Source organism: Tympanuchus pallidicinctus, unplaced genomic scaffold (genome assembly GCF_026119805.1).
Source record: "Tympanuchus pallidicinctus isolate F22 unplaced genomic scaffold, pur_lepc_1.0 scaffold17, whole genome shotgun sequence".
Lineage (NCBI taxonomy): Eukaryota > Metazoa > Chordata > Aves > Galliformes > Phasianidae > Tympanuchus > Tympanuchus pallidicinctus.
In genome coordinates this window covers 16,612,036-16,629,894 of record NW_026294690.1, presented here as the reverse complement: position 1 = coordinate 16,629,894, position 17,859 = coordinate 16,612,036, and the positions used below count along the sequence as shown (strand labels likewise).

At 39.8% G+C, this 17,859-nt stretch overlaps 2 protein-coding genes across 3 annotated transcripts in view; both read left to right on the top strand.

The window, feature by feature from the left end:
- SHQ1 (SHQ1, H/ACA ribonucleoprotein assembly factor) overlaps nucleotides 1-17,859 on the top strand; it is a 1,172,872-nt gene that overhangs the window by 711,485 nt on the left and 443,528 nt on the right. The gene's annotated exons all lie outside the window — the stretch shown is intronic.
- The window catches only part of LOC128078621 (contactin-3-like), a 122,864-nt gene that overhangs the window by 92,027 nt on the left and 12,978 nt on the right, over nucleotides 1-17,859 (top strand). For both annotated transcript variants that reach the window (XM_052679011.1, XM_052679012.1), the window contains exons 7-10: nucleotides 5,135-5,271; nucleotides 7,463-7,592; nucleotides 8,828-8,978; nucleotides 16,714-16,841. In XM_052679011.1, coding sequence (XP_052534971.1) covers nucleotides 5,135-5,271; nucleotides 7,463-7,592; nucleotides 8,828-8,978; nucleotides 16,714-16,841 — 546 coding nt within the window. The remainder of the gene's footprint in view (nucleotides 1-5,134; nucleotides 5,272-7,462; nucleotides 7,593-8,827; nucleotides 8,979-16,713; nucleotides 16,842-17,859) is intronic.

The window sequence follows — 17,859 nt, the reverse complement described above, 5'->3', positions numbered from 1 at the left end:
TTCCAACCTGAGCAATTCTATGATTCTAAACTGCAAATCTTGAATTCTGAAAGTTGGGGGTTTCAGTGCCGAAGTTTGATTTAACAGTCAGTTGTGTTTACTCTGCTGTCCTGTCTCTACTTCTTCCCATCATGAGTCGAGGCATTGAAGTCATAAAGCACTGGAATGTAGGCTCAACTTCAGTCGTGCCCACAGTAGTTGCCTCAAAGTGGATTTTATGCTTGAGTTTGGTAATTCTGTGTGCTTCTGTAACTAAAAAAAAAAGCAAAAAAAGTTCTGTATTTTTCTAGTTTCATTGTGAAACTTTAGAGTTACATCTAAAGACATAGCTGAGTTGATTATTCAGATAGATATTCTAAAACGTATTCTGACTTCTTTCATAACATTACTAACAGACTATTAATCTTCCTTTTTCCTCATGAAGGATTTTATCAAGAAAAGCCCTACATCAAATGTTCAGTTCATTGTCCCCTGTGCAATTCCAACATGTGTTTAATGACATTTTTCTCCTCGGTGGAATTCAAAATGTGCTAAATATAGGATGAGATTATCTAACTATGAATTAATATAAAACCTGAATATATAAATAATTTGCTTTCACTTCAGTAGTACATTCATTTGTCATTACCCTTTTCCATAAAGAGATACTAGAAGAAGAAAGAGTCCATGACTTTTCATAGCGTGGAAAAATGAGAATAAATAAAATGGTTACATTTTTGCATTTTAAGATCCAATTAAACAACATGTAACATGGCAGAGATATGTAAAGCAATTAATTTAAAGGGTAATTAAAGAAAAATACTCTTAATTAGCACGTGTTGATTTAACGGATCTCATGCTTGACAGTACTGAGGTAAAATGTTTAACAGGGAGAAAAAATTCTTCTGTTCTGCAGCAGTGGACCGAATAGCAAAGGTGAATCGTGCTGGTGGTCAGAATCGGCCAGCAAGGTCACTTCTGCTTGCTTATAGCAGCAGCCATTGCTGTTCACTTGGCTGGATTTCCATTTTATGTAAATACAAACCCCCCAGTAATAAATAGCAGCATATAAAATACAAAATACACATTAAAAAAATACTGACATATTGGTGAGAATGTACCACCCAAATTACACTGGAGACACATTGCTCTTCAACGTGGAAGAGCACCATAGTTCAGTGGTTTTGTCCTGACTGTCTAATGTATGGGGGAGGTCCTCATATCATTGGCTGTAGAACTGTAAACAGCTGAATAGCATTGAGGAAGTGCTGACTGATTAACTTGAAGCTTAATTGACTTAATAATTTAACTGCCTTGCTTCAGAGGTACTTTGTTCAACTTTCTTGGCATACTGAATGGTTCCTAACAGTGCAGTGAATGCTTCTGAGCATACGTATGGAGGTAAAAAAACCAAACCAAACAAACAAAGAAACTTGTTTTCAGGTATCTGCGAATGGAAGTTACTGCATGCTTCTTTGGGTCTGGTTGTTTTATCAGAAAAAAGTTATCCATACTTAAGCTTGGTTAAATCTTTGAGTTAAAGGTAGGCTGATCACTGCTGTATCACTGCTGAGGGCGTCAGGATGAGTGTCATCAGTATGAGTGTCACCTCTGCCTTTCAGCGAGGTACTACCTTGAAAAACAGAGGTTATATTTTCTGTTTTTGCGAAACATTGTGAATTCCCAGAATGCTTCGTAGCCTCCTTTTCTTGAACTATGGAAAGTGCCTTTTGACTCTGATTTATTGCCCGACTGCTGAGCTATCCTAAGATGTTTTCAGAAGAGATTTCTAGATCACCTTTCATTCTGTAGCTTTCAAAGTAAAGACATGTATAAGCAAATTGCATCTGATGCGTAGCTTTAATTTAGGGACCATCCTGTAGTCTTCTGCCTCCAAGCAGAGGTAAGGCATCCGCAGCACTCCGTGGGAGAGCACGGAAATCATGGTCCTGAAGCTTTGCCTTTCCTGAATGTTCTCATTCTCTTCCTGTGGTTTAGAGGATTGAAAAGGAGCTTTTTATGGGAGCGTCTACTTTGAAGGAAGTCAGATTTAAATACTCCTGCTGGCATGCATCATGGATGCTGAGGACTCTGCGAGGTACCCTCAAATTGTTTACAAATTGGATCTCAGCACAGCTTCTGGAAAGCTTTAATTTCCAGCCACTGCTTCCAGGAGCTTCAGCTCATTCACTCATTGCAGTTGGTCTTCACTCTCACCAAACCCCAGAACAGTCAACATAAAGAGATTTCTTAAAAATCTAAAGAAGAATTGTCTTTCTTGCCTTATGGCCTAAGGGGATTCCCCTGGGTCTAATGAGGTAACAGCTGTTTTCTCCAGGATCACCTGCTTGGCCTATGAGCTGGAAGAACATGGTGGTTGTATTCACCCCAGGAAAAGATGACTGAGTCTTCTCCCTGTCACCGAGGCTAAATTTTATCAAATTACACACTTGTATTACTTCATGCCTGTGGGACTGTGAGTTATTACAAGGGATATATGAGGCAATAACAACTGAAGCAAAATATAGGCTGGTGCCTTTACAGCTAACTGACCATGATGCTGATGGCTGACATTGGTTAGAAATTCAGTTACCTACAAGTATTTTGTCTTAAGGGAACCTTTTCCGCATCTTTCATGGAGATAGCACTGTGAGTTCCAGAGAACTGCAGGTACAGCACAGACTCCTATTATGATCTTACACAGTGTGCTACAAACTCCATTAAGAGTAACTTACAGCCTCACAGCTTACAGGACATCCTGTCTTTTTCATCTCAGTGAAGATAGGTTGCCCATTTGCCTGTTCTGTGCTTAAGGATGAAGGAGGAGTGGTGACCTCAGGAAGATCATGGCTATGCACCAAACCAACACAACAGCTGAGGACGAGGCTTCATACCAAGTCCTACAGGAGCACAGATAAGGAGTTAGCATCTCCAGAATGAAGCCAGATGTTCTAAGCAGGTAGTATTTGCCTGATGGTGACAAGACCTCAAGAGGAATTTTTGTTCAGAATCATTCTGGTACAATTGAGCAGGCTGGATGAGGAGGGTGGTGCTGGGCTTGGAGAGCAATATCTATCTTCTGAGAGGAACTGGAGATTACTAACATGTGGCCTTCTGTCTGCTGTTTTCTCAACTGCTGCACTGTGGACATCTCTGCTAAGTTTCAGAGCATTGCATGGAATACTTCCAGTTGTAATTGCCCCATTTATGCTGTCTGTTCAATTTTGATCTGGTTAGTTGAATTTAGTTGAATTATTTTTCTCAAAGAACTTCTGAACTTTTCTACAGTCATTTTTAGAGACTTTTAGATGCGGAAGATTGAAAAGAGTATTTGTTTTTCTGCTGGATTCCTTGGTCATTAATTGGAAGAGACAAAGAACTTCCCGCAAGGAAATCACTGAGGTCTACATCAACGCTTGTGCAAATGATCAAGCACCATGAATTTCACACACAGTGGCTTTTGAAGCTGTGTTCATTTCTTTTCTGAGCGATGCTCTTGCTGCCATTCTTCTATCATATACACCCTGGAGAACTAGGAGTGCCCTCCTATGGAGGCTAATACAATAAGTCCTTAAATGCAAATTTGCAGTGTAGTCCATGTTCTTTTCTCAAATGAAATTGAATTGAAGATCGTGAACTTGAAAATAGGCTACAGTTAACCTACATTCAAGTGGAGATACTCAGCAGATGTGAAATACTGCACATGTATGGATCCTTCAATAATTCAAGTACTGTTGCTTGTTGCATAAATATTTAGGTATGCAAAGTGCAGAAAGTGTGCTGATGTGGAAGCTTGAGTTTTCGTTCCCTTGACACATGTGGGACAAGTACTCCTAGTGGCAGTGTGAGATAAAACAGTGGCTCTTCATTTTTCTATTTTTAAACTCCAGTGTAGCAATGTTAACTTTCAATATTTAACCAACATGAATATCAGTAAAATAGGCGTAGTATGTCTGTCTGACACGAAGATCAGGTTATCCTGTCTTCTACAACTGACCTTGATAAAGACAGTGTAAAAAATACATGAACCTCAAAATCAGTGCAAGGTATTAATGCTCATGTGGCATAAGATAACTGCAAAACAAAAGGAGTATCAGGAGGTTTCACTGTCAGCAAATACTGGTCAAATTCCAAAGCCTCCTAAGTTAGTATCTAAATGAATACAAATGTAGTACAGTTTTCTGTGAGAAGATAATCCTGACTATTATTCATAAATAGTGTTAATCCTTTGAGTCAAGAAGTTCAGTACAGTATGTGACTGTGTTGAGATCTTACTGCTGTTCTGAAAATAAGGAGAATTTATATGAACAAATGTTTTTTAGTGAAATGAATCCCAGTCCTCATCCAAATGATGATCTGCTGGTCTTGTTCCTTTGGCAGTGGAATAGGTTCAGCTCTCAGCTGTGCTGCAGACTTCCCTTGTGACCATAGGCGACTCATTAATTTCCCTAGTCTGAATTAATTGCTGCTATAACACTGTTGTAGTAGGAAGTGCAACAGGAATTAATCTGACCTTAGGTGCTTCCATCACTCATCTGTAAAATACTGATGTTTTCTTATATCACTGTGTTGTCCTGTTTTGTTTTGATTTGAGAATGTTAGTGTCTGTACTTAAGGAAATAAAGGATTAAATGTCAAATATCTATTATGTTTTAGAAGTTGATGCTTTCAATTTAGTAGCCGAAGTATTGCTAAAAGAAAATACTGTTGTAAATATTTACCTGCACGGCTGCCTCTCATGTACATTATGTGGCTTTTGCTGTTGTTTGCAGGAACAAAGTATAGCCTTAGCCTCATTATAATATGCTTAGATTATCCAGAAGCAGAGATCCTTAGATTCTCTTCAGCATTAATTTGATGGTTTGGCTGCATCAATTATTTAATTCCAATAATCCTGCTAATGTCTTTGCCTTACATTTACCTCACTTTTAAATTTGTGTTGATTGTACTCCTGAATTAGTGATTTTAATATTGGTTCGACTAGTTCAGCTTTAGTGATATATCATCTCAATTTCCTTTTGTTTTACTACTTGCAATAAAAATATTTAGAAGGAACAGTGAGTAATTTCTTTCATTAGTGACTTGAAGCGGAACCAGTGAGAGGCTCTGGTGGTACATTTAGGGTCTTCCTTGTTGATACATATTTCATCTGCAGCAAAGCCACACTGGATCCAGATGATAAAAGATACTGAAATTGCCGTGGAGGATACCTTATACTGGGATTGCAGAGCAAGTGGCAAGCCGAAACCATCATATAGGTGGCTGAAGAATGGAGACCAGCTGTCAGTAGAGGTAATATTCATTTCTGAAGAGCACAATGGTATACAAAATTAGCACTGCCTCATGTAGCAATGAGAGTTCAGAAAGTCCATGTAAATAGTCCAGATAGTTGAGATTTTGTATACTTTTCCATGTTTGTTCGTCGGGAGCATCCAGATAGAAACATCTAAAGCTGCAATATCTGAAACACAAGGACAAATTACATTGTACAAACATAACTCAGCTAAAAGGATATTAAAGAGCAATGGTAGAACCATGGAAGTAATTATATAAAGAAAGGCTGGAGAAGGAAGTTAATTAAAATTATAGATTAACAACTGTAAATGGGGGATAAAGAATTTAAATGATTGTCTTACATTTGCTATTCGAATTTTGTTAAAGGTAATAAGAAAGCATTTGCAAACTTCTCGAGGAAAAGATGGCAGAAATTGAGTTGTTTGAAAGATAAAGAGTAGTGTAACATCGGTATTTGTTTTAATTCTGTTGTTAACCTAATGGAAAGTCATGTGTTTGGTGACAGGGAAAAATGTAGTTAGCAGGTCTGCCAGATCAGAAGTGCAGAAAACCACCAGGTACCCGTATCGATTTTAGTTCTCACTGTGCACTGAGAAAACTGCTGAATGCAGGTTATTGGGAATGTAAACTAGGGGCAGTAGCCTGTAGCAGGAGGGCATTTTGCCCTTGGCCACTGCTGTCAGGACTGCTCAAATTCTGCGCACAGCATTGGCACCCAGAGTTGAAGAAAGGATTGCTCGAGTGAGTTCAGTGGATGGCTGTGGAAAATGACCTGAGCACTGAAAAACAATTCGTAGCATTCAGGGTGTTATAGTTGCATGCACACTAACAGGAACGGTATTGTTTTGTGGGCAAGTTCTGTGATGGAGTACAAAATATATTGGTGATTTAAGAGTGCTGTTACTAAATTATATGGAGTCACTGAGGTAATGTGCTTTTTAACCTCATAAGTACAAAAGTACCTTTTCTCATTCAGATTTCCCAGTTCTCCAGCTTGGAGCACTGGTGTCAAGCCTTGAAGGAATGATGTAAGGGAATAAGCATGACTGTGGAAATGCTTGAGGGCTGTGCACTGTAGGGCTAACTCACTGAAGGTGGGCACCAGGGAGACAGCAGAAGAAGAGTTCTTTGTGTATCGTGATCATTTGTCTTCAGCTCCTGTGATAATCCTCCTTCATGCTGGGTCTGCTCCACAAAAATCTCCTGCTGTGGTTATTCCACTTAACTTCCCTTCCCCATAAATGAATCCTTTGTAAGGAGGAAGAACAACAGGAGCTCAGGATGCTAGAAATAGGATCAAGATGTGGAGATTAAAGCTTGTTACTTTTAGGGACTGTTTTGTGCTTTGTCTAACTTGCAATTAACTGGGAATGGATCCATCACAGAGGGGGCTGAGCTATGTTGGCTTTATGGAGATAGCTGGATTTGCCCTTCACTGGGACCAGCTGTGAGTTTGAGCCCGTAGCAGAAAGGGCAGAGTGAGTACTGTTATATTAAACCTGATGAGCCTTATGCAGGACCTCTGCTTGGCACTGCTGCTCCAGAAAAGCAGAAAATGTTTTTTGTGAAAATCGTTTGTCCTTGTGATCATTATTACTTTTCCCCAAAGGAGAAGCTGTTGGATTTGTCTTTGTCACTGGTTCCTCTTGTCACCAATCCCTATCACTCCATCCCAAAGCAGTCGCTTCCCACTGTAACTCATAGAGCTTTCCAGGAATCATCAGGTCGAGAAGCATCCTGTTCTTCATTCCATAGCCTTGTCAGCTGTAAGGCACTTAAATATGTCTTCCATTTAATGACTATTGGAATTTTTTCTGCGTAGCATCACAGAGAGCTCATTAACAAATGGCAAGTGTGAAATCTCTAAATAGTGTGAAATGCCAGTGCCATCTGTGTGTTTTGGATGCTCTCGTCTTCCTAGTATGATGTCCACATTTCTGGAGAAATGCGAGGGTATTTGAGAACAAAAAGCCTCTGTGAAACTGGGCAAGTTTGAAGAATTGATTTTATGCACTGTATTGCCAAATCTCAGTGCTGTCATATGAATTATTTTAGAACTGTTCTTACGTGTGTGCTGTTACGTCTGCCCCGTTTGTCACGTTGATGCTGTCCTATTTGAATTTCTTACTCATTTTAAAATTTTCACGGGAAATACATCATCAGTAAAGATATTTCTCTTACTATTCAGGGAAGGATCCAGATTGAAAATGGTGCACTTACAATATCGAATCTAAATCTGACAGATTCTGGCAGATACCAGTGCATAGCTGAAAATAAACATGGTGTCATCCATTCGAGTGCGGAGCTCAGGGTTGTAGGTAAGATTTTTCCTTTTATTAAATCACAGCCCTCCTTCTCCCTCTCCTCACACCGTCCACCTGCCCAGTACTCCACCTCCTCATGGTTTCAGCTTTATAATTCCCTCAGATGCTGTTGAATTAAACATTTTTGTCAACCTATTATCTTTTTTATCTGCAGTGCAGAGGAGTTTACTCATCTGTTTCCAGAGTATTTGCAGTCCAATCATTCATTGCTTTAAAACAGAACGCAGATAAATAATTAATTAGGCAAAGAGCAGATACAGAGGCTTGGATACAGGCTTGGACATGAAGACTTCTCAAGGGTCTGGACAGAGCCCTGGCTCGGCACATCAGTCAGCTGCACTGACCTTCTGCACTGAGCCTCTGGTGTTCCCAGGAGAGCAGTGCAGTGGGCTGCTCTTGTGGCAGCCTTCCTTTATTGAGGGGACAAGAAGTTGTCACTCAGTCATTCAAATGATGTGTGTGGGAGTCTAGAATAAATGGCAGCAATTTACTTGAGGAAAAAAGTGAACTTGCAGACTGCAATATGCATTGATATGCTTGTGTAATTTCTACCTCCAACACAGAAAGACTGAAATCAAAACTAAGCCTACAAGAGCAGTGCTTTTGGGCATGAGTTACTCCCTTTATATTGTATGAGGTTACACTCGATCGGCAGACTGCTCCCTCAGCCTCATTCTCCTAAAATCCTGAATTTCCTTTCGAACTTCCATGTTGCTATAGATAGAAGCCATGTGCTGTTTTTAACTGTTAGCTCATACAACCTGTGCAAATACAGAATGAGCTGTGCTGTAGTTTTCTATCATTTAATATGTGTGATCCATCATCGTACTTTGGCACAAAAGTAGAATCCACCACATTGCTTGAGTGTTAATGAGACTTGATGTTGACTGCTCTCACTGGAGTTAGACAAGTCATGTAAGCTCAAATTTGGTGTAGTGAAGATAGGCATGTTGTATCCAGTGAGCTTCAGTTCCAGTGAAGGCAACGTGATCTTAGGTGCGTGCTTCTTTGCAAAATTGAAACATCTACTTTTTTTTTTTTGTTTTTAACCAGCATAAAGAAGAAAAATGCATAATTGTCCAATGGAAGATCTGGTTGAAATAACTAATTCATTCGTGTTTTTAATTATGCTTGGAAGCTGAGAAGTGTCATGGACGTGCTAAATAGTAGTGTCGTTAATATAATTCAAGATGCTTTATTTCACTGTCAGTATTTCTCTCCTATTTCAGCTTCTGCTCCAGATTTTTCCAGGAACCCAATGAAGAAAATGATTCAGGTTCAGATTGGCAGCACAGTTGACTTTGAATGCAAACCAAAAGCTTCCCCCAAGGCCAGGTGTTCCTGGAAGAAGGGAGGTGAGCAGCTACACGAAAATGAAAGGTATCAAATCTATATTGGTTTATTTGTTTTAATTGAAAAAAAAACAAACCAACTCCTAAAATAATTTTTAATTCAGTAGTGTCATCTGTAGATCCATATAGTTGTGAACCTCTCTGAAATGTCTTGTGAGAGGATGTGGTTGGTTTTTGCTTGTCGTTGTGTGAACTGAGAATGCATATATATCGTTTTCTTTCAGATCAAGAGCCAGCTTTTACTTTCAGTCTGATGTAAATTTGAAAAAATAAAGTAGTGGTAGAAAACGTGGAAAGTTTCAACAAAATGGTCTGAAAGCACTGCTAACAAGTTGTGCTACAGCCGTGGGGATAATGTGTCTGAGAGACAAAAATAGGTTTCTACTTTGCAAGGATTAATAATCAGGAGGACCAGAATTCGCGTTCTTACCATTCTAATATATTGATATTTTTTTTCCTGTTCAACTACTGTGTTGGCTTCTATGGAAAAAATATTACAAAGATGGCTCAAAGCTGTGGATGCATTAGAAAGCCATATGAAAATATTCAAGATTTACTTTGTAATTGCAAGAATTACGTGATGAGCCCAGACCAGTGAGCTGAAAAGTGACAGATTAATATTGGCAGACATGTAACGCGCTTTAGGAAGAGACAGCAAAACCTCTCATGGTACAAGTATTGTGAATTAACTTAATGCTGAGGGTAGGGAACCTGCATCACTGTGCCCAGGTGGGTGCTGTATCTCCTGAGTATGTGTTATCAGTGGTATGTATGGGACAAAACAGAAAGTGACTTCTAAAATTGTGGTGCTGTTACCAGAATCAATTCTGTTTCTGTAGAACACTGTGTAAAATTTCTGTTTCTGATTTGGAAAGATGTTATCAGATCAGTAATTTTGGAGGCTCCATTGCGTGGATTGAGGGGTCTCCTTGTACCCAGTAAGTTTGAACGCTTGTGTCTTCTTGGTCTGTGCAGCCACAGCTCTTTCTTCGAAGGGCACCCAATAAATAGTCTTCATGTGTTCAGTTGTTGGTGTTTTGGCAGGAAATTAGGCTTCTGTCATTACAGAGCTTGAACAGTAGCGCAGACTCGCTAGCTGGCTGTGTGCCTGAAAGTAAGCAGAGTCTCATTCAAAATAAGTCCCTTGTTGGATTTTCTTTCTTCGTGAGACATCCCGTTGTCTTGTAATGACATCATATCACATTCATAAGGAAGTCTGTGACGCATGGCCACAGTGTTTGCTGACACTATGTGAAGCCCCTCTCTTTTTGACAATACTTGGTGGTTGTTTTTCTAACGTTTGTAAGTGTGCAAATAAATACACAGCACAGGATTCTTTCCATGTAGCTTCTCCATTCTTTCCATTCCTCACTTTTGCCCTTGCATCATTCCTCAAAGAATGCAGAGGAAGGTAGCCTTCCTGTTCCTGCTGTGTTGGAGCTGCCTGTCAGCAGCAGATAACCTGTGTTGATTAGAAGGATATTCAGAGCTGTCAGATATACACAGACCGTGCAGGGCTCCACATATGTCCAAAGAGTTCTGGCCAGGAGTTGGACTCTGGGAGCTTTCTGGATAGACACCATCTTTGTGGCTGCTTTGAATTGCTTTGATTTCAGATGTGGTGCCTGTACCAGTGGAAGAAAGTGATGTTCAGTTCCTGACTGTTTTGAGCGGACGAAATGCTGCCTGCTTACATCTATTGAAACACAAATTCAAATATACATCTGCCTGCTTGAATCTCTTGGAACACAAATTCCGCCATTTAGTGCTGCAAAGTGCAGATATTTCCAAAATACAGCCCAAAGTGTATACGGCCCCTCTGTATTACTGACAGCACATATAAATGGCTTACAGAGGAAACGTAATAACAAGACAGTGCTCCTGAATTAATCTAAATGGAGTCCACTTTCCTTCAGAGCAAAGGAGAAATGTGATTCTTTGCAGAAAGCACTATAGTTCATTACTGTCTGCTATGAATAATTGCAATTCACAGATTTCTCACAGTTCTACAGTTCTTCCCATTCAGTTTCCAATTAGCTGTACATTTTTAAGCCATTAACTAAGTTTCTGATGGAGCAGTCTGTGGGGGCTGGGGCAGAGGATGCCTTTTGACTTCCCCGAAGGGATAATGCTGGACATGGAGGTGCATGTGCTTTACTTACAGGAGAGGCAGAACGAGCTTGATGTGTTTGATCCTCAGACCTGAATGTGTTTGATTCTCAGACCTGCAGTGTGGTTCGGTCTCTCTCATAGAGCGCTCTGTGAGAAATACATGGAGTCGGTTGGAGTTTGCCTGTGAAGAGCCAGCAGGGTCATTGCAGTCCTCAGGAAAGTGTGGTGAGCTGTTTGCTTCTTCTGCAGAAGGTGGTTCTTGTGGGGGCACAGCTCTTGTGGCCCATGGGGATAAGTGCATGTACAGTTTTCCCAGTGTATTTGTCTGTGAATAGTCAGAACCGTGGTGCTGTTGGTTTGGTAGGTTTGCCTGTGGTGTAATGGACTTGTTTGTTCAGCAAAGTGTAGAACAGGTTGTTGAACATCAGGCAGTGGGATGTTTTGGTTTTTGTGTGCATCCATGCAGGTGTTGGAGCCTGTCCCCTCTGGGGGGTGTGCCAGCACAGTCCCATCCCCACAGCCCCAGGCACACTGCATCAGTGCTCTGCTGCAGTACAGCCAAGTGCTACTTCAGAATACTGCTAGTGTTTTGTTCTGTGTGAATTTATGTTTCACTGGGGTTACTGATCACATTACTTCTGTAAAGCCTGGAAGATTTTCATTTTGATGGCAACGTTGCTTGTATTTCTAATTTATTTTTAAATGGTGCTGCATTTTCAGTATGTAGGAGATTTGGATAATGACTCAGTAAATTTTAATTAAATGAGCTGAATCTCATACATCTTGTAGAGGGGAGAATGTATAAGTCAAATGGATTCGAGAGCCTTTGGACTGAGAAATTGCTCTGTTAAAGAATACAGTCTTGTTTCTTGTTAGTTTTGCAAAATATTCCATTTATTTATTATTATTATTATTAAGTATATCTTGAAAAGAGAGAACAAGACAGTGAAGAACAGTGGAACACAGAATTAAGGCACGTGGTTCAGTGTAGAGTATGCAAAAGTGAAGGCATAAAATGGGAATGAAATGAACTGGGTGCTAAAACATGGAGCAGGCCCCTCCAAAATGCAGTTTTGGAACTTTGGAACAAATTATCGTGGATGTGCTGAGTGTGATAGTCAGGAATGAGCAAGAACGTCTTCAGTGCTTCCAGATCAGACATTGATTGTGGAAATCCGTGGTTAACTGGCACAGGTCTGTTTTTACCCCATATTATGATTGTGTTATCACTGGGCTAGAAGCAGCTTGTGTTTACTTAAGCTGTTCTTTCCAGTCATTTCTTGTTGTATGGCCTTTTAAAAATGTCTGCAGTTGTTAAGCTGCATCCTGGTTGTTTTTATTCAAAATTATTCTGGAGCAGCTTCTCCTGACAGCAGAGATCACAGCATCTCCAGGAGGGGAAACCTTCCATCTTCTCTGTTGAAAGTCCCCACCTCCAGATGGATGAGCTTTTATTTCTTAATGTGTATTTCAAAAAAGAGTATGAGACATTTTAATCAAGGTTAAATACACTCAGTGCTAGTTTATCTCCATCAGAAACAGTAGGTGTCCCAAATATGGTCCTAGGTACCCATTTAGAAGATTTCATTGAATGTTTTTATATTATTGCTCTAATATATGGCTGGAGAAAGATTAAGATTTTGAGTTGGTGCCAAGCAGTGTTTCATCTGTAAGCTCATCCACCTGTATTCCTGCATGTTTGTAAATATACTAAGAGCAGAACAAGATGAAAAGATATTGCAGACTTCACCTTCGCTGGCAAACATCCCAGTGCAAGTCTCCCCCCCCAAAAAAACACCTTCCAGTTTTAGAATCTTTCACTGTGATGAAGTGATGTCAAGTTCAGGGGGAAAGAGAAGATGAGGTGCTATTCCTGATAAAATATTGCATAGTCTGTACAAGGTTCAGTTATGGGTTTCAAATTAAGCATTTGTACTTCATTTCATGTTACAGTTTGAAACGCTGTGATCTGGAAAGTAATGCATTTACTTACCAGTGCTTCAATAGGAGCTGATTTTGGCTGGCTTTCTCGTTAAGTAATCTGATTTAATTTAGTTGGAATTTGCTTGATATATAAAAAGCTGGTTTGACCCACTTTCTGCTGATCCTTTGTACTGAGGAGTTATGAACTAGAAAGTAATATGTTTATATTTATTATCAGATCACTAAGGGTCTAAAATATTTGGCTTTTCTGCTGAATAATCTGACAAATATAAAAAGGCAGTGATTTAGTTTAACTGTCTGTTATTTTAGTAGCAAAGCATTGCCATGGAAGATGAACAAATTTACATTCATTAACGATTTCATTAATGGCACAAAACTTCAAGTGGCAGCCTTGCATTGGAAGAGCTGGAATCCTGGATCCTGAGGCGTCTGCTGGCCTTCATTGGTGGGTGGTTGTACTGCACCAACATTTCCATTTAACACAGTTTTAACAAGTAAGGGTAATATATGTAAGCCTCTGTGTAGTGCAGTCACAGTTGTCTGAGCAAGCAGGAGTGAGGACAGCAAATGCAGAACAGCTGGGATGTTCTTAGGCAACATACAGGAAAGTCAACAGATTTCAGATTGGCTTCCTGGAGCATCACTTGCCTTCTAATCCCCAGTGATGTTATTCTCAGTGTCTAAAAGTACTGGAAATATGGTATAGTCTGCAACTGTAGTAAAATAACATGTCAGTATTAGAAGTATATGTTCTCATTTCATAGCTGGCTTTCTGCATGGCTGGTTACGACCTGATGAGTAAAACACACCTGGGGTACTGGGCGGAATTAATGGAGGCTGTAACTTCAGTTGGCTGGAAAGGTCTTTATTGCTAAATCCATGTTCCTAATTTAGGTGGGATAGGAATACTCTGCTAGTTTTGTCTCTCAAATCAGAAACCCTGAAATCTACTCCCATTCTTTTGACAGCAATCAAAGCGCATGACTACCTGGGTATGAGTTAGGACATTTGGCTTTTCTAGGTATTTCTTTATGCCATCCTTTTGACTACTGGAGAAGAGACTCTTCTGAAGGATTCATTTCCTACAGTTTTTCTCAAGAAAGAATGATTTCATTTTTGTCAACCACATTTTGATCTGAGGAGCAGATAGGTCCTTGAGTCAGTCTCCAGTTGTGCTAATGCACGTGTGCCAAAGCATTATTCAGCCCATTATTTTATGGGGCTTACAGTTTCTGCTGTTGGTTCATCAGAAGTTTGCAGGTCATGGAAAATGAAATTAAAAATTTCTGGTCTTCAGCAAAATGTATTGGGAGAACTCCTGCAGATACAGAGAACTCTCAGAGGTGTATCACTGGTCTGTGTTAGAAATCTGGATCTCTTCCTGGCAGCAGGCTGCCATAGTTTGTTTTTCCATGGAGTGTGAATATCTCATAACTTTAGGTGTACTAAACACACGTCAGTTTGTCTAGTTTTTCAGCAGAAAGTGGTAGAGCTATTGCTAGGTGTTGCATTTACATAAGCTGAGCTGTATTTACTGCTCTGTAATTGAAAAAGTAAAGAGTTGCTCTTTCTAATTTGCCATAAAGATTTTGACAGTCAGTTTTCTTCAAGAATTGATTTGTTGGGTGGCGGTTGTTCTTCATTCTGGAAAAAAGACTTGATTCTAAACTATGTTTTGGTTTTAATAAACCTCTTGCTTCATTGGTTTAGATGAGCTAGGCTTTGAGATAGCTCAGAGCACTGTAAAAATGTGTTTTCCTTTCATTTTAATTAAACAATAGACATTTTCTATTCCATACCCAGTCCTATTTATAGTTTATTTGATCTAAGAGTTTGTCATTGCTGTTGGGTTTTTGTTTGTTTTTGCAGCTTTTCTGCTGAGAACTGCTTCAAAATAGGTGATGCAACGCATGCCATTGTAGGATAAACCAATAGGTGGGAAGTCTGAAAACTTCATAGCTTGCTTGAAGTCATAATTCATGATTGATTTTGCCCAAAAGAAGCATATCCCAGGTACCACAATATTGAGTGTCAGAGCACATTTTTAAAGAAAACACACACAAAAAAATCAAAATAATTAAGAGAAACAATTAAAAGCTGAGCTTAATTTTGTAGTGCTTTTCATTGCAAAGAGCTTTGTACTGTCAGTGAAGCAGTGGAAGGAATCCAGACTGCTCTGCTTTCAGACATTGGAAATGCAGTCTCCATGTGGCCTGGTGATGAGGTGAACCTGCTATTAAGGGAAAGCAGCAGAACTACAGAGGCACAGTGAAATCCCACTGCTGCGCTCTGTGGTTGGTGAAGATGGTTTCAGAGGATCAGGGAAGCCAAAGGTAGAGGACAAAATCACCGAAGCCATCAGTCTGAGAGTTGGTTTAAGCTGTCCTTATTCACCACCATCATTATTCTCTGAAAAATGGGTTCAGTGCATTGCTTAAAGAAATAATGCCCTCATCATGTTGTATTATTTATAACATAAGTCAGCATAAATGGTTAATGACAGTGCAGTTCACTGAAGCATTGTGTCCTTTAAGGGCCAACTTGCTTTCGGCCACGTAAGGTGTGCCCCAGCTGTGCCTGCCTGCAGTTCCAGCTGCCCAGCACTGCAGCTGGAAGCTCTCCTTGTCCTTGGTCAGCTTCACAGCATGTGCAGCTTCACCCCCAGCACTTCTCATGTGGAGCTGTTAGGTACAGTGTGTGAATGGCAGAACAAAGAACTTGTGTGTTCAGTTGAGCATCCTGCTTACCCCGAGCCTGGGGCAAGTTTTGAGAAGGAAGTGCTCCCAATTCCCACTAATACTGAAGACTTAATCTGCTTCTTATAGAGAACCGAATCTCAGTTGGGACAAGTTATTGATACTAATTTCCCTCGTGTATATTAAACATAAAAGGAACGGCAGGGATGTGTATTTAATTTTGTACTGAATAAAGAAGCAGGTTAATGCTGGAGTACGTGCAAGCGAGAAGACAAAACCCTCGTGACTCTTCTGGAAAAGGGAAGATAGCAGTATTAAGTTCCAGGACATTGCTGCCTTCTCAGATGATGTGTGCTTTGACAACTGCGTATGACTCGCCAACTAATGTGGTTAGAGGTTTGCCTCCAGTATTAAAGTTGTTTGCTGTTCTGTAGATTCTCTTTAGCTGGTTGTGAGGTGTCTGGGGCATTTCCAAACAGCCTGCTAGCTAAGCTGCCGAGGGGATTGGCAGTGTAGCATCACTGTGATTCATTTGATGCCTTTGAAATGGACTGATATATCAGGAAATTGTTGCTTACCTTTTTTTCCCCAGTTATTCTGAACAGTTGTGTGCAGTTGTACAGGTCTGTGTGCAGCTCCAGGTTATCTCAGGGAAGAGCTGGTTGAAGGTTCTGCACATAAGGATATGACAAATGAGAGGACCAGAAACAGGGAATTAAAATTATCCTTGCCTTTAGGTCCTGCTGTTGTCTAGGATCTCAGCTCTACTATTGGGATGTTGGATTTCTTGCATATCTATCAGTAATGTGAGTCTCCTTTGAGTCTCCTTTGCTTAACTTTTTTTTTTAGTGTTCCTGTTTTTTTCCATGCATATAGTCAGTATACCATCAAAACTTTCAAATGCCATGTTGCAAATTGATGCAGTTTGATATACCACTGTAACAAAATGAGTATTCATTTTGTCAACAAAACAATGCTGTAACTTTCAAAATATCTCTGTAATTTTTTTAGAATCATATTATTAAAGGATGGAGGACTAAGAATAACCAATGTGACCAAAGTTGATGCTGGAAGCTACACTTGTGTGGCAACAAACCAGTTTGGAACAGCCAGTGGGACGACAAACTTAGTAGTTACAGGTAGGTGGGCTGGAAAGAGGCTCAGGTTGACATTGAACTGCAAACTGCAACAGAAGCCTGCAGTTAGATGAATTCTGAATTTGCGCTTTGAACAAACACCAAATGTGTTGAAAAGCAAAGGTGTGACAAAATACATATTGAAGAATGTATAAAAATAAAAGGATTGATCTCTGGTTAGTTGAGAGGAAGGAGACTGAGGGATTTTCTCCCTTTTGGCACAGAGATTTCATGGTCCTGGTAGCTCAGATGAGGATGTTCTGAACACTTTCCTCCATGCTCTCTCTTAGTTACCTGAATAGTAAACAATGCACGTTTGTTGCACTTCTTTTTATTTAATTTGTTAAAAAACAGTGTATGAAATTCATGCCAACCAAAAATATTAGAGGTCATTATACATTCCAGTCCAAAAGTCTCTCTAGCCCTAAGGAACTATACACTTGTTTGCTCATGGAAAAAAATGTGGAAGAAGCTCCAGCTGCAGGAGTGCTCAGGGACCCCACAGGCAGTAAAGTATAAAGTCTTTCAAAAGCTAATTGTGTACATAATTGCTGTTAAAAGAGTTCTTTGCCCCTTCCACTAAGATGCCCATTGCTAGCTGCAGTCTAAGATGCTGACTGGGGAGGAGTGCTTTGTGAAGTCTAATTGAAGACTGTCTTTTCTCATGATGTTCTTTTTTAAAGATGGGAATAACTAAAAGATTTTCCAAGTGCAGAATTATCTAATATCCTACTGCATTGCATATCCCATACATCTCATAGATCCAAACGGAATTATTCTGTTCAGTGAAGAAACTGCTACAGATTTTCAGTCTGTTTCTAAATGATTCATGCCCTTTTATGCACAAATAACAGAATTATGTACAGAGGATTTATAGAAGGAAATTTAATTTTTCCAGTATTTACGGTATATGATATTTGTTCTGTTCATGTGATTCAGGAATTGTAAGCTGCTTTTCTTAATGGCACTATTTATGTTTTATCTGATATACAAACCCAGATACCCAACACGGCCTACCCTA